At 34.0% G+C, this 16,821-nt stretch overlaps 3 protein-coding genes and 1 long non-coding RNA gene across 10 annotated transcripts in view; 2 read left to right on the forward strand and 2 right to left on the reverse strand.

Annotated features, from left to right (window-relative positions):
* Positions 1 to 9,985, reverse strand: part of LOC138942376 (carcinine transporter) — a 33,513-nt gene extending 23,528 nt beyond the window's left edge. Inside the window, exons 1-2 of one of the 3 annotated variants that reach the window (XM_070312565.1) lie at positions 9,545 to 9,985; positions 9,174 to 9,220 (exon numbers count right to left, since the gene is read on the reverse strand). In XM_070312565.1, coding sequence (XP_070168666.1) covers positions 9,174 to 9,220; positions 9,545 to 9,554 — 57 coding nt within the window. In that variant the 5' untranslated portion in view covers positions 9,555 to 9,985. Of the gene's footprint in view, positions 1 to 1,307; positions 1,434 to 9,173; positions 9,221 to 9,544 lie in introns of those variants that run through there. The other 2 variants (XM_070312566.1, XM_070312568.1) reach the window with 2 other exon arrangements.
* Positions 3,166 to 14,588, forward strand: LOC138942381 (glutathione S-transferase-like). Of its 5 annotated transcripts, none has more exons than XM_070312583.1 (5): positions 3,166 to 3,333; positions 10,580 to 10,740; positions 11,145 to 11,312; positions 12,118 to 12,260; positions 12,512 to 14,587. In XM_070312583.1, exons 2-5 carry the CDS (start codon positions 10,596 to 10,598, stop codon positions 12,677 to 12,679), a joined length of 624 nt encoding a protein of 207 aa, XP_070168684.1. In that variant the 5' UTR covers positions 3,166 to 3,333; positions 10,580 to 10,595; the 3' UTR covers positions 12,680 to 14,587. The 5 variants fall into 5 exon arrangements, with proteins under 5 accessions (XP_070168684.1, XP_070168683.1, XP_070168682.1 ...); XM_070312582.1 differs by having other exon boundaries at positions 10,573 to 10,740; positions 12,512 to 14,586; XM_070312581.1 differs by lacking the exon at positions 3,166 to 3,333 and adding an exon at positions 5,035 to 5,133 and having other exon boundaries at positions 12,512 to 14,588.
* Positions 10,505 to 15,313, reverse strand: LOC138942384 (uncharacterized). Its single transcript, XR_011448299.1, has 3 exons — positions 15,031 to 15,313; positions 11,004 to 11,302; positions 10,505 to 10,730 (listed from the first exon to the last, which is right to left on the reverse strand). It is a non-coding gene; the product is annotated as an uncharacterized lncRNA (long non-coding RNA).
* On the forward strand, positions 15,008 to 16,543 carry Nd-19 (NADH dehydrogenase [ubiquinone] 1 alpha subcomplex subunit 8). The gene is made up of 3 exons (XM_070312586.1): positions 15,008 to 15,322; positions 15,748 to 15,923; positions 16,032 to 16,543. The coding sequence occupies exons 1-3, from the start codon at positions 15,194 to 15,196 to the stop codon at positions 16,255 to 16,257; spliced, it is 531 nt and encodes a 176-aa protein (XP_070168687.1). The 5' UTR covers positions 15,008 to 15,193; the 3' UTR covers positions 16,258 to 16,543.
* The last annotated feature ends 278 nt before the right edge of the window (positions 16,544 to 16,821 follow it).

Consider the following 16,821-nt stretch of genomic DNA (forward strand, 5'->3'; position numbering starts at 1 on the left):
TTTAATTAAGTGCTTCAGGCGCGTCCTGATAAAGCAGTTGATTATGAGTATGTGCATAACGAGAGCAAATCTTGAATTTTTCGACTTCAATTAATTGAAGAATGGAAAATTATAAACAATATTAAAATTGAGTTTAAAAGAAGTAATTAGTCTCCTTTGATTTATCGTTTCGCGATTAATTGTAAACGAAATATTTGATTTTCAATAGAATTCCGTGTTTTTAATTAAAAATGTACGTCGAAGTAATCAATAAAGCATTTTATATCTCCGAGATACCATATTTTGCTAATTTACACGGGCAGCAATTTAATTTCTTGTCATTGTAAGGGAGATTTAAATCAGTTTTGCGCGTGAGAAAAACATCACTAGATTGTTACGGTGATGGATGTTTGGTGAAGTTGCAATTTACGTTCGTTTTCAGCGAGTCGTGTCAAATCCATCAGGATAATAGCCGGCAAAAGTTCGACTTACAAGCGAGAGTGGAAGAGTTTTGAAACGCCATTAAACAACGCTAATTATTGTTCATCTAAATTCATCATGTAAATTTCATTAATTTCAAAGTTTTGTGATATTTAAAGTTTAAGTTTATTTATTTTAAGTTTATCAATCATCAAGGAAAAGTAAATTCTTAATATTCCTCGATGAATGTGAAATCCGAACAAAAGCTCTGTTTTTCGAAACATTCTCTAGACGTTTCTAAAATTTCTAAAGCCATTAACAAAAATTTCTAAAATCATTAACGAGAGTCATTAACGTTATCTTCCTTGTCACACACACCGTATAAATTCCACGCACGCTGTTCGGCTCGTACAATTTCCCGTGAAAAATTTCCGCGAACAATATATATATATAGTTTGGAATCGTAAAATACTGCGAGAGTGACGAATCGCGGAGTCTTGTTTTTGTATATACGCGTACGAACGCACATACATATATATATATATATATATATATATACACACATACAACACACAAAGAAGCGTAAATCCAACCGTGCCTCCACGTGGTACGTTTTGGATAACGCTAATCCCGGCGGTAATTGAATTTTTCGTTTAAGACCTGATTTAAGTCTTTGAGATATAGAGAAAAAAAAAGAATCTTAACGATTTGGCCGTTTTCACGAATAATTGGGATACTTTTTACTTGTAAATATTGTAGAGTTCATAAAAATTAGTGTTTTTTCATTAATTTGTATTGATTTAAATGAAAAAAAAATATATATATATACATATCGCGAGAGCGGAAAACAGCTTCGCGCGGTCGCTCACGGTCAACCAGGGAGCGATCGATCGTTTCGATACACTTACGTCAAAATACGTAACCGTGTCCTTTTAAACTGCTACGGCCGTGGAAAACGCGCGGACAGGATCGCCGCCTTCGCTCATCGCCGGCTAACCTTGCACTAAGCTCCGTCATGTGGTTCGTGCCGCGATAACAAAATAACTCGTGAGCGTTGACAGACGCATTTTAGAGGCTCTGCCGGATTCATCAGGGCACGCGGCACTTACGGTGGCCGACAATTCTTTGCCACTTTACGGCGACCTATATTAATGATGCCGACGATTACGACTCCGTGGAAACGCCGGATTCGCGTAATCCACGCGACAGAAATATAAACGCGTATTTTATTCTATGTCAATGTAAAAATTTTTTTTCTCAAAATTTTTCTTGCGCCTATTTTCCTAAAATTATAATATTGTATGTCACCCCTTTCGTATTTATATTAAAAAGAAAGACTATATCAAAATCAAATACGCGCGAATTCTAGCATTACATCATAATAATAAAATTGCAATTGCAATTACAATTGTAACTTTGTATGTTGTAGAAATGTAAATAAATGTAAAAAATAGATAAGAACAACGTAATTATCTTTATAATGTATGTAATAACCGAAATTTAATATCAATACATTATCCTTTAGGTAAATCAATTCCGTATAATTCTTTATAGCATTGTGATCACAAATATATCTTGAAAATCTCCTACATTTTTTAAATATAATAAAAAGCAAAAAATATATAAAAAAATTTTTTATTGTTTTTCTTTCTCTCTTTCGTGTATTATAAAAAAAAAAAAAAGTATTCAAAAAAAATACATAAATTTAAATAATTTTCAAAGTATTTAATCAGTTTGTTGAGTCATTGTAAGATATTATAATATTTCATTGCTCATTTTGTCATTATGGTGTCATTATATGTAATTTGTACATATAATAACGTGTATGCGGAAAATATTATCGGTATCTAGCCTCGACATTGAGGGTTTTTTATTTTGACCGTTTTTACAATAAAGAGCTTCTCTCGCACGAGCAGACCTAGTGGCCCCGATATTGGAAGAGGCATCTATTGTGTGAAACTCACGAAGATAGAGATAACGTAATGAAACTAACTAGCTTGGTCGGACCAATTAATTGACCCAAGCACGACATAACATTTAAAGTATAGTCGTCTTCCCCTGTTCACATTAACTGTTCACGTCGTATATAATGTATAGAATACAATATAAAAATTCGTTGCTAACCAAAATTGCTTCGCGAATAAATTATGCGAACAAATTAACGATATTCCGCGACATCGACATTAAAATATAATTTTTACCCGTCTCTCTCCCGCATTTTATATAAAACAATAATTTTTAAAATAACATTTAAAATAGACGTTATGTAAACTTAGAGATATATTTTTTTGTGGAACACACATATATAATTTGTTATCGTATATTTACCTCTTCCTCCCTCGATATGAGTACTCGAGTATAGAAAATTATGTCATATTTGTATCACGAATCCCATTTGCATTCCTCGACAAGCGTGTCTGACTATAAAGTAACAAGTTTCACTGAATCAGGGCCGGGAACTATCGTCGCCCATACTAGCCCGTGCTATCTTTGAAATATCAACTGTATAACTAATAGTCTATATTTTTCTAGGCTCGTAAAAATTGTTCGAAATATTAATTTTTAATTGACTAACGCTTTTATCGAACTTTTTTTCCATAAAAGTGTGAAATTCGCTCCTTCCCGAATGCGAAAAATGTGCGCGAATGAGTTTCGCACGGTTAAGTTTCGGGCCACCCCGTACGGTCTGAGAGGGCGGAATCTGGCGGGTGGTATAAATTTTCTGAGGTTGCGCATCGTGCTCGTCGAAGCCTGAAACTCGGCAGCGCGATACCCAAGTACGAAGCAGAGCGCAAGTAGTGTCGAAGGAAACCGGTGGTCCTCCTGCTGTGCCGCGCCGTATCCTATTCGGTGCTACTTGACTTAGTTCCGTGTCGGCGCATCGAGTGCTCTTATCCCGGGTTAGCGAGAGAGATTTTTACGAGGGTGTGCGGGGTGAGTCGGAGATTCGCCGATGCGATAAATCGTTACGTCATGAGTCGAATGATTACAATATAATCCTTGTCCGCGTTTATCTGTACAGACGCCGCCGCTAAAGTTGAAAACGCGGTAATGCAAACGACGTTCTTTGTTCAACTATCACGAAATTACACGTTCGCCTTAAAACGTAATATGCAAAATGTGTGCTAAAGCCACGTTCGACGCGGATATAAATATATAAAAGGCATTAATGAACTAAGCAGATATATAAATGATTAATATATATAGAGTATCTTGAAATCTGTCCTTAGCATATATATTCTCCGCAATCTAAATTCGATTTTTTCTTAGAGAAAATGTCAAAGAAGATTGTAATTTTGTGCAAGTTCCCCATTTTTTTCATCGAATATCTTTCGAACTAAACAAAGTAAACTTCACTTCTAATTAACTTGTTAACCTTTCAACACTCTACAAAGTTTAGTTTGCGAGAAGTCCTTCTTCTGCAATCACTTATAACTCAGACATAATTGACGATACCTCAACATTTTTGCTAAGGAAAGATCATCTCTAAATTCGCCAGAAAAATCTGCTGAAAAGAACATTGAATGGTTTTATGATATCCTGTATGTAAGCGTGATTATATGTCAAAGTAACAAACACGATACAGTCGTGAATGAGATGATTTCTCGTGCAAAAATAAATCAAAAGTAGAAAGAAATTTTTTTATACGAGACTTCATTCTCTCGAGAAAATCGATCTTGGCTGTTCATCGAATACGCTTGTACTTGTCTAACAATTAGAATCAATTTGATATCTCTGTACAGAGTGATATCTCTACTTAATTTCTATGTTTGTAAATATTGCTAAATATAACATATGTTTTATTTTTAATCTAATCTATGCAATTCTTTTTTTTACTTATCGATCTTCATAAAAATAACACAATGATATAGCAACCGAGAATGCATGTTCAAAATCAATTTCCTCGAAAACAAAGTGTCATATAAAAAATTTATTCTAAATTTGTTTTCGATTTCTTTTCACACGAGAAATTATCGCGTCATAATTATCGAATTATATCATCATTACTAACATACCTAATATTATATTGTAAGCTGAGCATTAGATTCATGTGTGATCTCTTTTTTATATATTTCTTAAATCCAATTCCATTTATATTCCATTTAGTTTTACGGATCAATAAGTTCATAAATTTATCATGCATCACTTTCCCATCTCTTCGTATAGAACATCAACTTTTCAGATCGGCCTAAATCCAGTGACAGAGTTATAGCATATCTCTTTTATATGCAATCCTTTTTTACATAGATAACTCAAATATCTCTCTCTTTCCCTCTCTCTCTTTTTGTGCAATATTTGAGAAATTATATAAAAAATAATATAATTTAACTACTTATTTTGTGAAGAAATAAAAAGAATCACACACACACACACACACACACACACACACACACACACACACACACAATGAATCGTATATTTTAAAATCTTTTTGTGAATGTTGGTTCATCGAAATTAATGCTTCTGATTGTATGTACATATCGCATATTATCTTTTATTTCACTTAATCCATTTTTCATCCGATGTTTAAACGTTCGATTCTTATGTATATAAAAAGCGTTTATTCATTATTTTTATTTCAAGTCCTCGAATTTCAAGTTTCAATTTTAAGAATAATGGGTTTTCTAAGATAGAAAAGTATATCGGTAAAGTTGCCTTTATTTCGATAGAATAAGAATCAAGAAAGAAAAAGTTACACGGGATGATAACCATGAAAAAGGGAGAAAAAAGGAGGTAATATTTAACGTCTTTACCCGTCATCACTATATTTTTTTGCCCGATCCTTATAAAATCCCCTATATATATTATTATATTGAATGTGGCATCGCGCCAAGTAGACCAGCGATCTCCATATCGAGAAAATCTTGCTTCGCCGAAATGTACCAGGTACCAAAATATCTCTGTTTTCGCGTCAATTGTATTTTCCATTTCCGCAAGGATTACAATTCACGAAAACGTTTCGTATTTTATCACGTTATCACAAAGATTGCATCTGGAAGAGAACGAGAAATATTACGTAGCATGATTCACTCAACAATACACAATGTCTTTTAGAAAATTGAGGAATATGAAAACCAATAACGTCCCCATCATTTTCGATACTAATATTATGCGATATACAAAGAGAGGAAAATGCATATCCGACGAATCCAGGAGGTTCTTGAGTCCTGATTGATTTAATAAGAGATCTTTCGACACACACAAAATTAAAATTTATTCTTTCTTGAGGAAAATTAATATCGGAAAGACTTATAATAACGTTCCGCTCGAGAGCGAAGGAAAAACGGAAGACGATACGGTTTTAATCTACTTGAGAAGTTCTTCAGAAAAATAACGAGTTATACGTTGTTTAATCGTAAAGTATAAATAAAAAGAGAAATTATGCAATCAACAATTATGTGATTAATGTGTTCGAACACAATTAGAAAGGATTAATTTATTAATTAAAAGAATATGTATAGAGTGAGCAAAAAAAATCTTAATAAACATAGGTCGAAAGCTCAATTGTTTCTGAGATACAAACATTTTTCTATGTTAGCATCATAATTGATTTACTAGCTTCTATGTGTTGCATGCGAAAATTCCTTCCATTTCCATACACGCTTGGTACGATGTTTTCTTTATAACTGTGTAATCACCAAATCACAAAGATCCACAATCGCCGATTGATGATAACTGACTGATTGCCGGTGAAATTTTCTGTTGTGAAGTATGTATGGAAATTGAATAAGGACATTCAAAACGCGATTTATAAATACTGAGATAAACGCGTACGACACGTAGAAGCCAGTAAGTCAATCATGAAAAACGTAACATACAAAACATACTAATATACAAAAATGTTTATATCTCAGAAACGGCTGAGCTTTCGATCTATGTTTACTAAGATTTTTTTACTTAATATGGTGTGTCTTATCTACCGTATAAATATTGAATATAATAAAATAATACGCTAAAAGTATCATGGAAATTTCAATTCGCAAAAATAAATAGTCCTATATTTTTATTAAATATATCGTGATAAATTTTTCAACGATATCTAATTGTCTCATTAAAAAGATCTTTTAAGTAAGGCCTATCGTAAGAAAATAAGGATAACGTGTTAAATCGATATTCTCGAGATAACAAGGCGTATGTTTTGCGGAGGGCTTTTCATAAACTCGCTTTCATCCAAAACTCGAATATTTGTGTTGAAGCTGGCACAAAATGGCTAACGAATCTGTCACAAGAAGTGGCGGAGGCAAACTTTTAGCATCGCGAATCCTTGTTCTGTGAGACAAGGAGAGAAGAGATTTTGTGCTGAAGATTCGCAGTGTCAACATTAATACTCTTTCACCCCTTATACTTTATATCTTCCAGCTGTCCGCCCATACGCGCTGAATTAATGCTTTCGCAGGTACAGGACATCGATTTTACCGTCAAATTTGATTAGCAGAGTCCAGTTATTGGCACAATCTACGCTGACATTCGACTCGATGTCCGCCTGTGCACGTAATCATGTTAAATAGTTGACAATTTCGGTTAAATCTGGATAACGTAATTGCGCAATAGTACAAAGATATAGTAGAAACACTCATTCGATCTCAATCAAATTTACCTCAACAGGTTGAATAATGCGATTTTATGACATTCATCATCCATCACGATAATAAATACAAGAAACAGTTAAGTACATTAAAAATCGTATAAAAATATTTTTGTTACAGACACATTCGTATATATTTTTTTCAATAAAAAACTAATTTGTGATATACCATGTGTCCATAACTTAAAAAAGAGGAAAAAAAAGAATGTGTATAGATTGAAGATGGGAAATCAGATGCATACGAGATGGAATATAAGATTTGACCCGCGATATGTATAGTTTACATTCGCTTAACTCGTACATATTTAACGCACCTGACGAATTAACAGAGTGAATTGCATCCGTTGCAACTGGCATGTTATATATCTCATGCGGCAATATTGTCCGTCACATATTTCTCTATCGGGCACCGAGTATATTTTCCAAGCAATAATCAATAAATGTCGTCTATGTATACATATGTATCCCCAACACCGAAATAGTCTCAACTATTAATTAGAGAGAGATCCGCTTTTTGCGAAACTCTCGTGTCGTTAGAAGATTAAATTTGATCAATGAAACCGGAAATATAATAAATGGAAATATAACAAATATCGAGAAACGGAAAAATTCTACAATACATCAAAGTTTGCCATCTAAACATTCAATATTTTGATAGAAAATCCTTATAATTTTTAATGTTACAAATATAAAATAATCTCTCTCGATTCTTCCTTTATGGTCATATAAATGATTTACGTGCGAAAGAAATGAAATCTTTTCCAATCGCTCTCGCGAGCGACCTTTCAGTTATATAATCAAAGGTAATCAGATCGAATAGTTTCTGAACCGCGAGAAAACGCACTCTTCAAAGTAGATTCAATATCTGCGCTTCGTCAAATAAAATTATTTTATTATTATATAATAATCCACGCAATCTGCAATTTTTCATTCAGAAATATAATCTCAGGAATAAATTTTATAAATTTCTTCCGTCTACGAGCGAACATTTTCTGCCAATGCACGAATAGATGCAATTAAAATGGAACTATCAAATAATTATCGCTTAGATTTTCCAACGGAAATATATGCCACGAGTACATCGTCGTTGCTTATTTGTCTGACCGGCAAACTTATAAAGTTTTCTCATTTCGAGTTTGTTAACACGTAAAACCGCGGTTTGCTTAGCGCCTCATCTTAAGCCAGGCCCCCGCTTGACTTACATGTAAAATGAATCATGTAATCTCACTTTGAAATTGAATTAATCTCGGGAAGTATCACATTATATAATTTTGCCTCAATTTTGATTTGCCGTATCTGCTGTCACAATCGCGTTAAAGTGAATAAAAAAATCCTGTTAATTAATATAATTGAAATTCATTGAATTTTTTTAGAGATCGTAACATATATCGCTGGTACGCGAAATATATTCGCATGCAGTGCGGGTTAATAACGCTTACAATTAGATAATATATGCGTATAGGCACGTAGATGTATGTGTGAAACACGGAATTCTGCGGTTTTCAAGAAAGCTCGGAATAGTATCCAGCTATACTCTACTCTCGCGTTTGCCAGTTATGTTTCGGCTTATCTACATTTCGGATGAGCTCCGATCCTCGAAACTTGATAAAACTAGCTCCGTTCACGCGTGTAATCACGCAATCCTCGCGTTATTCTTGCGAAACAAGTCGACCACCTGCGGTGAAGATACTCCAAATAGATCATAGCATCTCACGAAACGGCCGAGAGAGATTTATAAATGATCGCGAATTATCGCGTATAGATCACCTACAAAGATACAAGCGTTTTCGTTTTGGTACAATCAAGCTTTCGAATGAAAACTGGCAATACGACTATAATAATGAGATATGGTATTGTAACTGTAAAACTAACTTTTTAGGAAAATTATGTTTATCTTTGAAATTATAAAAAAGTGAGAAAAATCACAGATTCCGATTATACTCGATTGAAAATTTCATATATTATTTAAAAGCTGCACGCAATCCAATAATGTCATTTAAAACTTTCCAAAAGATACTACAACAAAATAGTATATTTAAAAAAAAAGATAAAAAATATACGCCAAATACATAAAAAAGTATCCAAACTTTTATGCGATATAAAAGTTCAAAAAAAACAAGAATTTAAAACATACACTTCTATGTATTCGGTGTTTTTTTTTTTATCATAAAATAAAAGTTTCGCTCACTGGTCGATGCGCAGCAGCGGAGTTAATTATGCAGACTCTATGTTGATCTGTAACATGCAAATATAAAATTCAAATTATAATTACGCTGAAAAGAATTTATATTTTAACAAATTATAAGATTGTTAATTAGAAAATAGAAAATTCGATTCGCGTACAATAATAAGCAGATATATAATGGAATAATTATTTAATAATTTTCAAAAAAAAATATTTTTTTTCAAGCACTCGCTTTTATATAGGAGATCATATATAAAATTCTCTTTTTCGAACTCATGTTTAAGTCATCGAAAATAAACGAGCCAAATAAAATATCCGGGAATAGCCGCATGTGAGCGCGATTAATAAACAATAATATATAAATAATAAATCACATATACTCATCCCAAAGTTGCTCCACCGTCGCCCGATGCCTCCTAAACCTTCGCTTCCTCTCAGGTTGTTTTTCAAGATACGTCAGGCACTGTACTCACTCGCGAAAATACGGTATAAATGTTAATGTTAATGATGTAATTGCACGAATCGTCCGCGACATGCTGAAAATGTACGCGCGACACTTTTCACGGCACTCCCGAACTAATTAAGCGACGCGCAATACTTTTCACGACACTCCCAATTTTAATTAACCGACGCGCGATACTTTTCACGACACTCCCAAACTATAATTAAGACGAGACAAATCGTCCGCGGTACGATAAAAACAGACGCGCGATACTTTACACGGCACTTCCGAAATTTAAATTGATTGAAAAAACAAAGAATTCGTTTTCGGAAAAATCAGATGTTTAATTTATTTTCTAATAAATCTCGACTTTTTTTGCGAATGAATGAATTAATATTCCGTTTCGACATTAGAAGAAGAGCGTTAATGAGAAATACAAAAAGGGATATCAATAAAACGCATTTCATAAACCTTAAAAAACCGTTTGGGTACTTGGCTTCTCTTTCGGGATAAATTCCTTTCGGATACTCTGAGCCCTCCCACCGACGTCAAGATTCATCTGTAAAAATAAATATGTAATATAAGTATGCCCCAAGAAACGAGCGCCAATCGTTTCGTCGTTACAAAAAAATCTTTTCTCTTAATAATAAAACAAATTATAAAATATACCATCACACATATTTTTAATATGGTAGAATTAATTAATCGTACGGTCTGATAATCGCGCGTTCGAGAAGAATAATCGTATTCCGAGGAACGACATACGAAAAAGGGATCGTGCCGCTATTTCCCTGCTCGAGTTTCATCAATACTCAATATCAAAATCAAATTTGCCGCATTTTGCAAGTTTCATTATCCTTGTCTGACAATAACAAAATCATTTCTTGTGGCCTCAAAATAGGCAAATAACAGCAGTTAGCCTCGAAATTGCATATATAACTTTTTCAATACCTTGGAAAGTTTTTAGATCGCGATCGAGGAAGATGGCTGAGGAGCAGCCGAGGTACAAATTGATCTATTTTAATGCACGAGGTCGTGCCGAGCATATTCGCTATATATTCGCTTATGCGGGCATCGATTATATCGACGAGAGAATCACCAACGATTGCTGGCCTGAGCTTAAAAAATGTAAGTGCAAAAAAATAATTTAACGCAATAAAATTTAATGTCGGTTAAATCAATAGCGCAATATATAAATATATTTAAATGCGAATCTCGAAATCTCACTTCAATTGTAAGATGCATTGAATCCTTTACCTTTATCATTTATTATTGATTAATTAAATTCAAATCGAATAAAAATTTCAAGCATGGTAAAAAAAAAGATATTCGATTTGTGCTTAATATATCAAGAATTAATTCTTACACAACTGATTGTAATTTACACCTACAATTAATCAGGCGTGTGCACAGTAACGTCGTAATCGATATCTTGAGCGAAGACAAATTGTTCTATCTCTCTCTCCTTCATTGGCAAACGTGAACTTATCGTTGTTAAGCATGATCAGTCGATTGCTTTCTCTTGTTCTCAGCGATGCCTTACGGGATGCTGCCAGTTCTGGAAATCAACGGTAAGCCGATAGCGCAAAGTAACGCCGTAGCACGTTACCTGGCCCGTGAACACAATCTTGCCGGCAAAGACGAATGGGAATCGATGCTCTGCGACGTGCTCGTCGATACTCTTGGAGATCTGAAACAATGTAAGTGATACCGTAGGTTTATGTAGGGTTCGAAACGATGATTTCGATACGAAAAATTGCTTATCAACTGCATGTCAACGTTTCACCCGGTAGCGAATCGATACTTTTTTTTCGGTTGCGAATTTGCCTCAGGCGTCCCATTTCTCCCGAAGGATCGTCAATGACGAAAGTTTTACATCTCCCGTTATGCAATTTCAGTTTCATCGGGCAAGTTCGCGCGAGCATCGATCAATAAACGTTGTCGATGATGCCCGAGCTTTCCGTCTTGTTCCAATTTCCCGACGTCGAAAATGGAATCCTCCGAGAAAGACCTCGAGATAGGGAGAGGAAAAAAAAAAAAAAAAATATGCGCGACGCGCGCGCGGTCCATGCTATAAATCTCGGAAAACTCTGACGGGCGCAAAAGTTGTTCCGGTTTTCGCTCCTCTGAAAGACACGCGTCTCCCGCGTGACCTATTTCCAAGCCGAGGTCACTGTATAATCGAGCGAGAGCTATCGTCCTGGAAAAGCTCCTCGTGAAATCTGACGCGCACATATACGTATATATCGCATCGAATCTCGTCGTAATATTGCGGGATCGATTAAACGCTTAATGAGACATTGTAGCATTCGGTCATGTGTTGGCACGTTATTCTCTTCGTTTGAGTTAGCATTTAGATCAATGAGCGGCTTTTATGCATTATACGAAATTCGCGGAGATATATCAGATATGATATGTTTTAATCGTACTTTTAACGATATATTTATCATATGAGAGACAGAAAGAGAGAAAGTCATCAAAGCTTGCGCATGATCTATTTTTCAGTCATTTTTCAATATCGTACGGAGGAGGATCTCTTTAAGAAGGAGGAGAAGAAGGCGAAACTCCTGAAGGAAACGATACCGTTTTACTTGAATAAATTCGAACAAACGGTCGCCGAGAACGGTGGTTACGCGGTCGGCTCTACGGTAAAGAGAATCTCAGATCTCTCAAAGTAACACTCTTGTTGTTTCACGCGCAACAAAAATCTCTATTTTTTTATTAAATATGAAATAAACTCTAGGATTTAGTAGACAGAATGTATTAAAGTCAAATATTACTTGTCATGCAATTCAATCTCTTGTCACTAAAATGTCCAATAAAATGAAATAAAAGCTCGAACATGAATACGCTAAATTAAAATTTTCTGTGTGCAACACAATCACGTGATGCTTTTCAGACTACGTGGGCGGATTTTGTGTTCACGGTGGCGTTGGAGAACTTTGAGAACATTTTCGGTGCAACCGCTTTAGAGAATTATCCAGCATTACGCGATTTGAAGAAACGAGTGCACGAAATTTCCGCAATCGCCGATTGGCTGGACAGACGACCTCATTCCGAGTTCTAAAATGTCGTTTCGACGACGGAAACTCGACATCATAAACAAATATACATATCCGCGCATGTATGTAACTCTTGTTGTCCCTGCGACGAAGAGTCTCAATATCTCGCGTGTAAAATCGATATTAATCGTATCATACTAAGCGACACCTTTATTAAAACTATTCTTTACGCGCGCGGATGCATTTTTTTTTCTTTTGTTTTCTGTAACCGAAATAATGCTCTGAATTTTTTTCGCTATATTTCGAACAATTTGAATTTCGAATCTTAAATCGTTCAGATTTTTCGCGATACCAATTTATTTTTCCTCATATATGATGCTTTAAAAACGTAATATTGCCTACTCTCTAGATAGAGAAAATAATATTATCTATACTGTGTATTTTTCAAATAAAACCTGCATAATTTCCTTCACTATTTGAAGGAAAACCACAGACTTCTATATTATATCTAGACTGCTAACAGCGATGTGACAGGCAGCCATTTATTGAACAGAATAGAATCAGACTGTCAATCAATATTTATTTTTGAAGAGAAATATTTAATATAACTTTTATATTAAATATATACAAAACCTTTATATTAATATTGCAGCTTTCCCTTTCAAAAACAAATATTGATTGACAGCCTGGTTATATTCTATTCAATTGTAAATGGTTGTCCTAGCTTCATCTGTCACATCGCTGTCAGCAGTCTAGTATATATAATATATATATATATATATATATATATATATATATATATAGAAGTCTGTGACAAAAATAAAAAAAGATTTTTAAAAAATACTATCGGTTTTATCTTATTATCAATTTATCTTAGGTCTTAGAAGATAATTTTGTCGTGTATGCGAGTTGAAATCTTATACAGATCGTTGGTCGATTTTAAATTGTTTACTGTACTTATTTTCGTATGTGATGAGACGAAATTATACGAAAAATACACAAAAGATTATTATCGGAACGGATGTCTAGATAAAGCTTGTTCAATGTGTTCATTACAACGTGCTTTATACATCGTACATGTGTGTGTGAATAGTATATTACTAATACATATACAACTTACATGTTGCCGACATCGAGAGAGATTAAATATTAGATAGATAATTGTCTCTCTCGAACAAATCCCGCGTCTCTCGCTATGTAATCAATATCGCTATTTTATGTTACCCTGAGTATCAGACTATACTGTCCCTTGTTTGTTTTGACGAAATGCATCTATCGGGATATATCGAGTACCATACAGGGTAATACTATGTATCAAATGTGTGCAAAAAAAAAGAGACAAAAAAAGATATATCGAACAATGCGCAAAGCGATCAGTAAATTTCTTCAAAAAGAAGCATGTGCATCAAAAGGAATATAGTCGATAAGATTTATAATAAAAGTTTAAAGGTAATTTAATGTGCAATTTCTCATTTTTATTGATAAGAACGTATATATATATAGATATGAGACTTTATGAATGTACTCTATAAGAGATATTAATGCAACGTCGTTTTTAAATATGATAATGAATGAGAAAATATAATGCTTCTCTAAAATCTATTTCACTGATCGTGTGAAAAAAAGACAGCGAAGATAAGATAATAGACTTTCTATAGTGTGCTCCAATGAAATTAATAAAGAGCTTCGTGCTTTCGTTGACGCTTCATCAATGATGTATTCGATTATATATGCGACAACATAGTCAATTGTAATTACGAGAAATAATATATCTTTTTTCTTTTTGAAGAGAGAATACTGTAACATTATAATAAGCGTGAATGTATGTACAATATTATATATAATGTTAAGTGTGTGTATGTGTGTGTAACGCATTAAAGCATATTGAGGTTATATATAATGTAATATAAATGTTATTGTGGTTACAGGAGACGGTACGACTGATAATAATAATGTAATAAAAAATAAGCATGTATATTGTTATTAATACATTAATACCATCTCATCCATAACACACATCCTTATTACGCATACATCTAATCATTTAATAAAAAAAATCAGTCTCGTAGAAAATACGTTTGAATTAACGTCTTATTCCTCTCTCTCACGACTCAAACAATTTGTCTTAAAATTTCCATCGACTACGATCGTCTTCGATTAAACGGATCAGAAAAGGTCATATTATCGTATCCTCTGCTTAATTTGAGTATAATTATAATTTATCGTTATTCATAAATATCTTTCAATAATAGATTTTCCTACGATACCTTGCCTCTTGATGCTTGACGCGCGTGCGACGCACTTTTCCCATCTTTTTGAATAATCGAAGCGAGTATCGATAAACCGCAAGAATCGAAATCGCATGGTCGCGACGATTATCGATCTCCGCGCGAAATTGCACTCGATGTTAGGTTACCTTTACGTTTGTTCTGGATCGTGTTTATGTCGTGTAATGCATTTTGCGATTTCATATTGAAGAAATCACGTCGAGAAGTTTCGTCGATCGAGACGTCTCGTACGATCGCTGATCGACGTCGCGAATGACAAGCCACCTCGGCGGAGCGCTGCTATAAGGAAATATGGCTGCAACGGCGAAGACGGTACTGCCCGAGGAGAGCGAGCTAAACGTTCAGGAGCTGAATGTTAGCTGGCCGGTGCTGCAAACCGCATCCGTTTATATCGGCAAGGCCTGCGAATGGTACAACAATGTGAGTTACCTAATGACCGAATCTCGCAACGATATTTACATTTATCCGCTTGTCTAATCATCTCTCCGAAGGCTTACATAATGTCCCATGTTCCTGCAGTAACGTTTGACATGTAAATAGTAATTTCATGTACGTGCGATTCCTCTCTTCTCTTCGAAACATTCCGTTTCTTTGATTGCTAATTTCGATACATTTCTGGAAATAATATATAATTTATATATAAATTATGTTTAATTACAAATTATATATAAGGTTGAATTTAATATCATGTGCAATGCAAGAGATAAATTATTCTATGAATATATAAACAATCATATCTGATTAAAAATATTCAATTTTTGAAGTTATAGAATTATTTTTGCAATTTAAAAAGTATATTGAAAATATATCGTCACCTCGTTATGAAAAACTTGTCTCTTCTTCAGGAATTTATGTTATGTAGAGAAGAAGAAGGTGATCCACGTCGTTGTCTCAATGAGGGGAAAAACGTGACTGCTTGTGCAATGGATGTTCTTAAAAAAATGAAGAAGCACTGCCTGGAAGATTTTAATGCATACATGTATTGTCTCGAGAGATCAACGGGATCACTGGAGTTGACTCCGTACGTTATTTTATATTCTACTATGTTTGCGTGTTGTAAAAAGGAGAAACTATGTTAAGTCTCTTTTTGTTTATGATAATATAATGATATAACATAAACGTCACTTAGATGCCGGAAAACGCAAGCTGCTTTGGACGACTGCGTTCTTAAAAATATGAATATAGAACGTCCACCTTTTGGATACTTTTGCGAGGCCAAAGTGCACGATACATCGAGACCGCGACCATCGCCGAGGAATGAGCCTATAACATTTCCAGATCCAACACCTGGACTATCAGCTGACATACCACGTGAGAAGTCGAAATACAGCAATCGCTTTTGGTATAAATCTTAAATCTCTCGATAGATATCATTAGTACTTTGGTCGCGCTGTAAAAGTTATATTCGCAAGATTCATTAAATAATTAGATAATTATTATTAAGGAATCGAGCGTATGCGATTCGCAGTACGCTTCCGAATACTGTAGAAACATTTGTTTCAAATGAAATGAATAGAATTTGCCATTGTATAATATCTTGTGAATATAAAGTTGTGAACAACAAAATATATAAGTGATAAGGCGCTTGATTGTTGTTATACCTTATACAAATATAAATATAGAGCACTATAATATACTATTTTTGCTTATTTTCTCAATTATATGTATAAACATTTATAATCACAAGAAACTAATATAATTACCGAAATATTAAAATATAAATACATTATGAAAGAAATTTATATTAATATTATATTTTAAAAATTAATTTTGCATTTAGTCAGATTTTAAGCATTGTATATATAAAAATCAATTTAAATTAAGTTAAGGCAAATTATAGGACAGACAAAGTGAATATATAGCTCAGGGATAACAGAATAAGAAAGACAGATAAGGAGATAGAATTTGATTGAGTTTTT

This window comes from Polyergus mexicanus, unplaced genomic scaffold, assembly GCF_030449975.1.
Source record: "Polyergus mexicanus isolate NDT 795.1 unplaced genomic scaffold, iyPolMexi1.0 SCAF_22, whole genome shotgun sequence".
Classification (NCBI taxonomy): Eukaryota; Metazoa; Arthropoda; class Insecta; order Hymenoptera; family Formicidae; genus Polyergus; species Polyergus mexicanus.

Coding starts and splice junctions, on each gene's coding strand:
- LOC138942381 (XM_070312581.1), top strand. CDS start 5,102: ATGATAACCATGAAAAAGGGAGAAAAAAGGAG. Junction 5,134..10,579: donor AAAAAGGGAGAAAAAAGGAG/GTAATATTTAAC, acceptor GAAAGTTTTTAG/ATCGCGATCGAGGAAGATGG. Junction 12,261..12,511: donor GTTACGCGGTCGGCTCTACG/GTAAAGAGAATC, acceptor GATGCTTTTCAG/ACTACGTGGGCGGATTTTGT.
- Nd-19 (XM_070312586.1), top strand. CDS start 15,194: ATGGCTGCAACGGCGAAGACGGTACTGCCCGAGGAGAGCGAGCTAAAC. Junction 15,323..15,747: donor CCTGCGAATGGTACAACAAT/GTGAGTTACCTA, acceptor TCTCTTCTTCAG/GAATTTATGTTATGTAGAGA. Junction 15,924..16,031: donor GGATCACTGGAGTTGACTCC/GTACGTTATTTT, acceptor AACGTCACTTAG/ATGCCGGAAAACGCAAGCTG.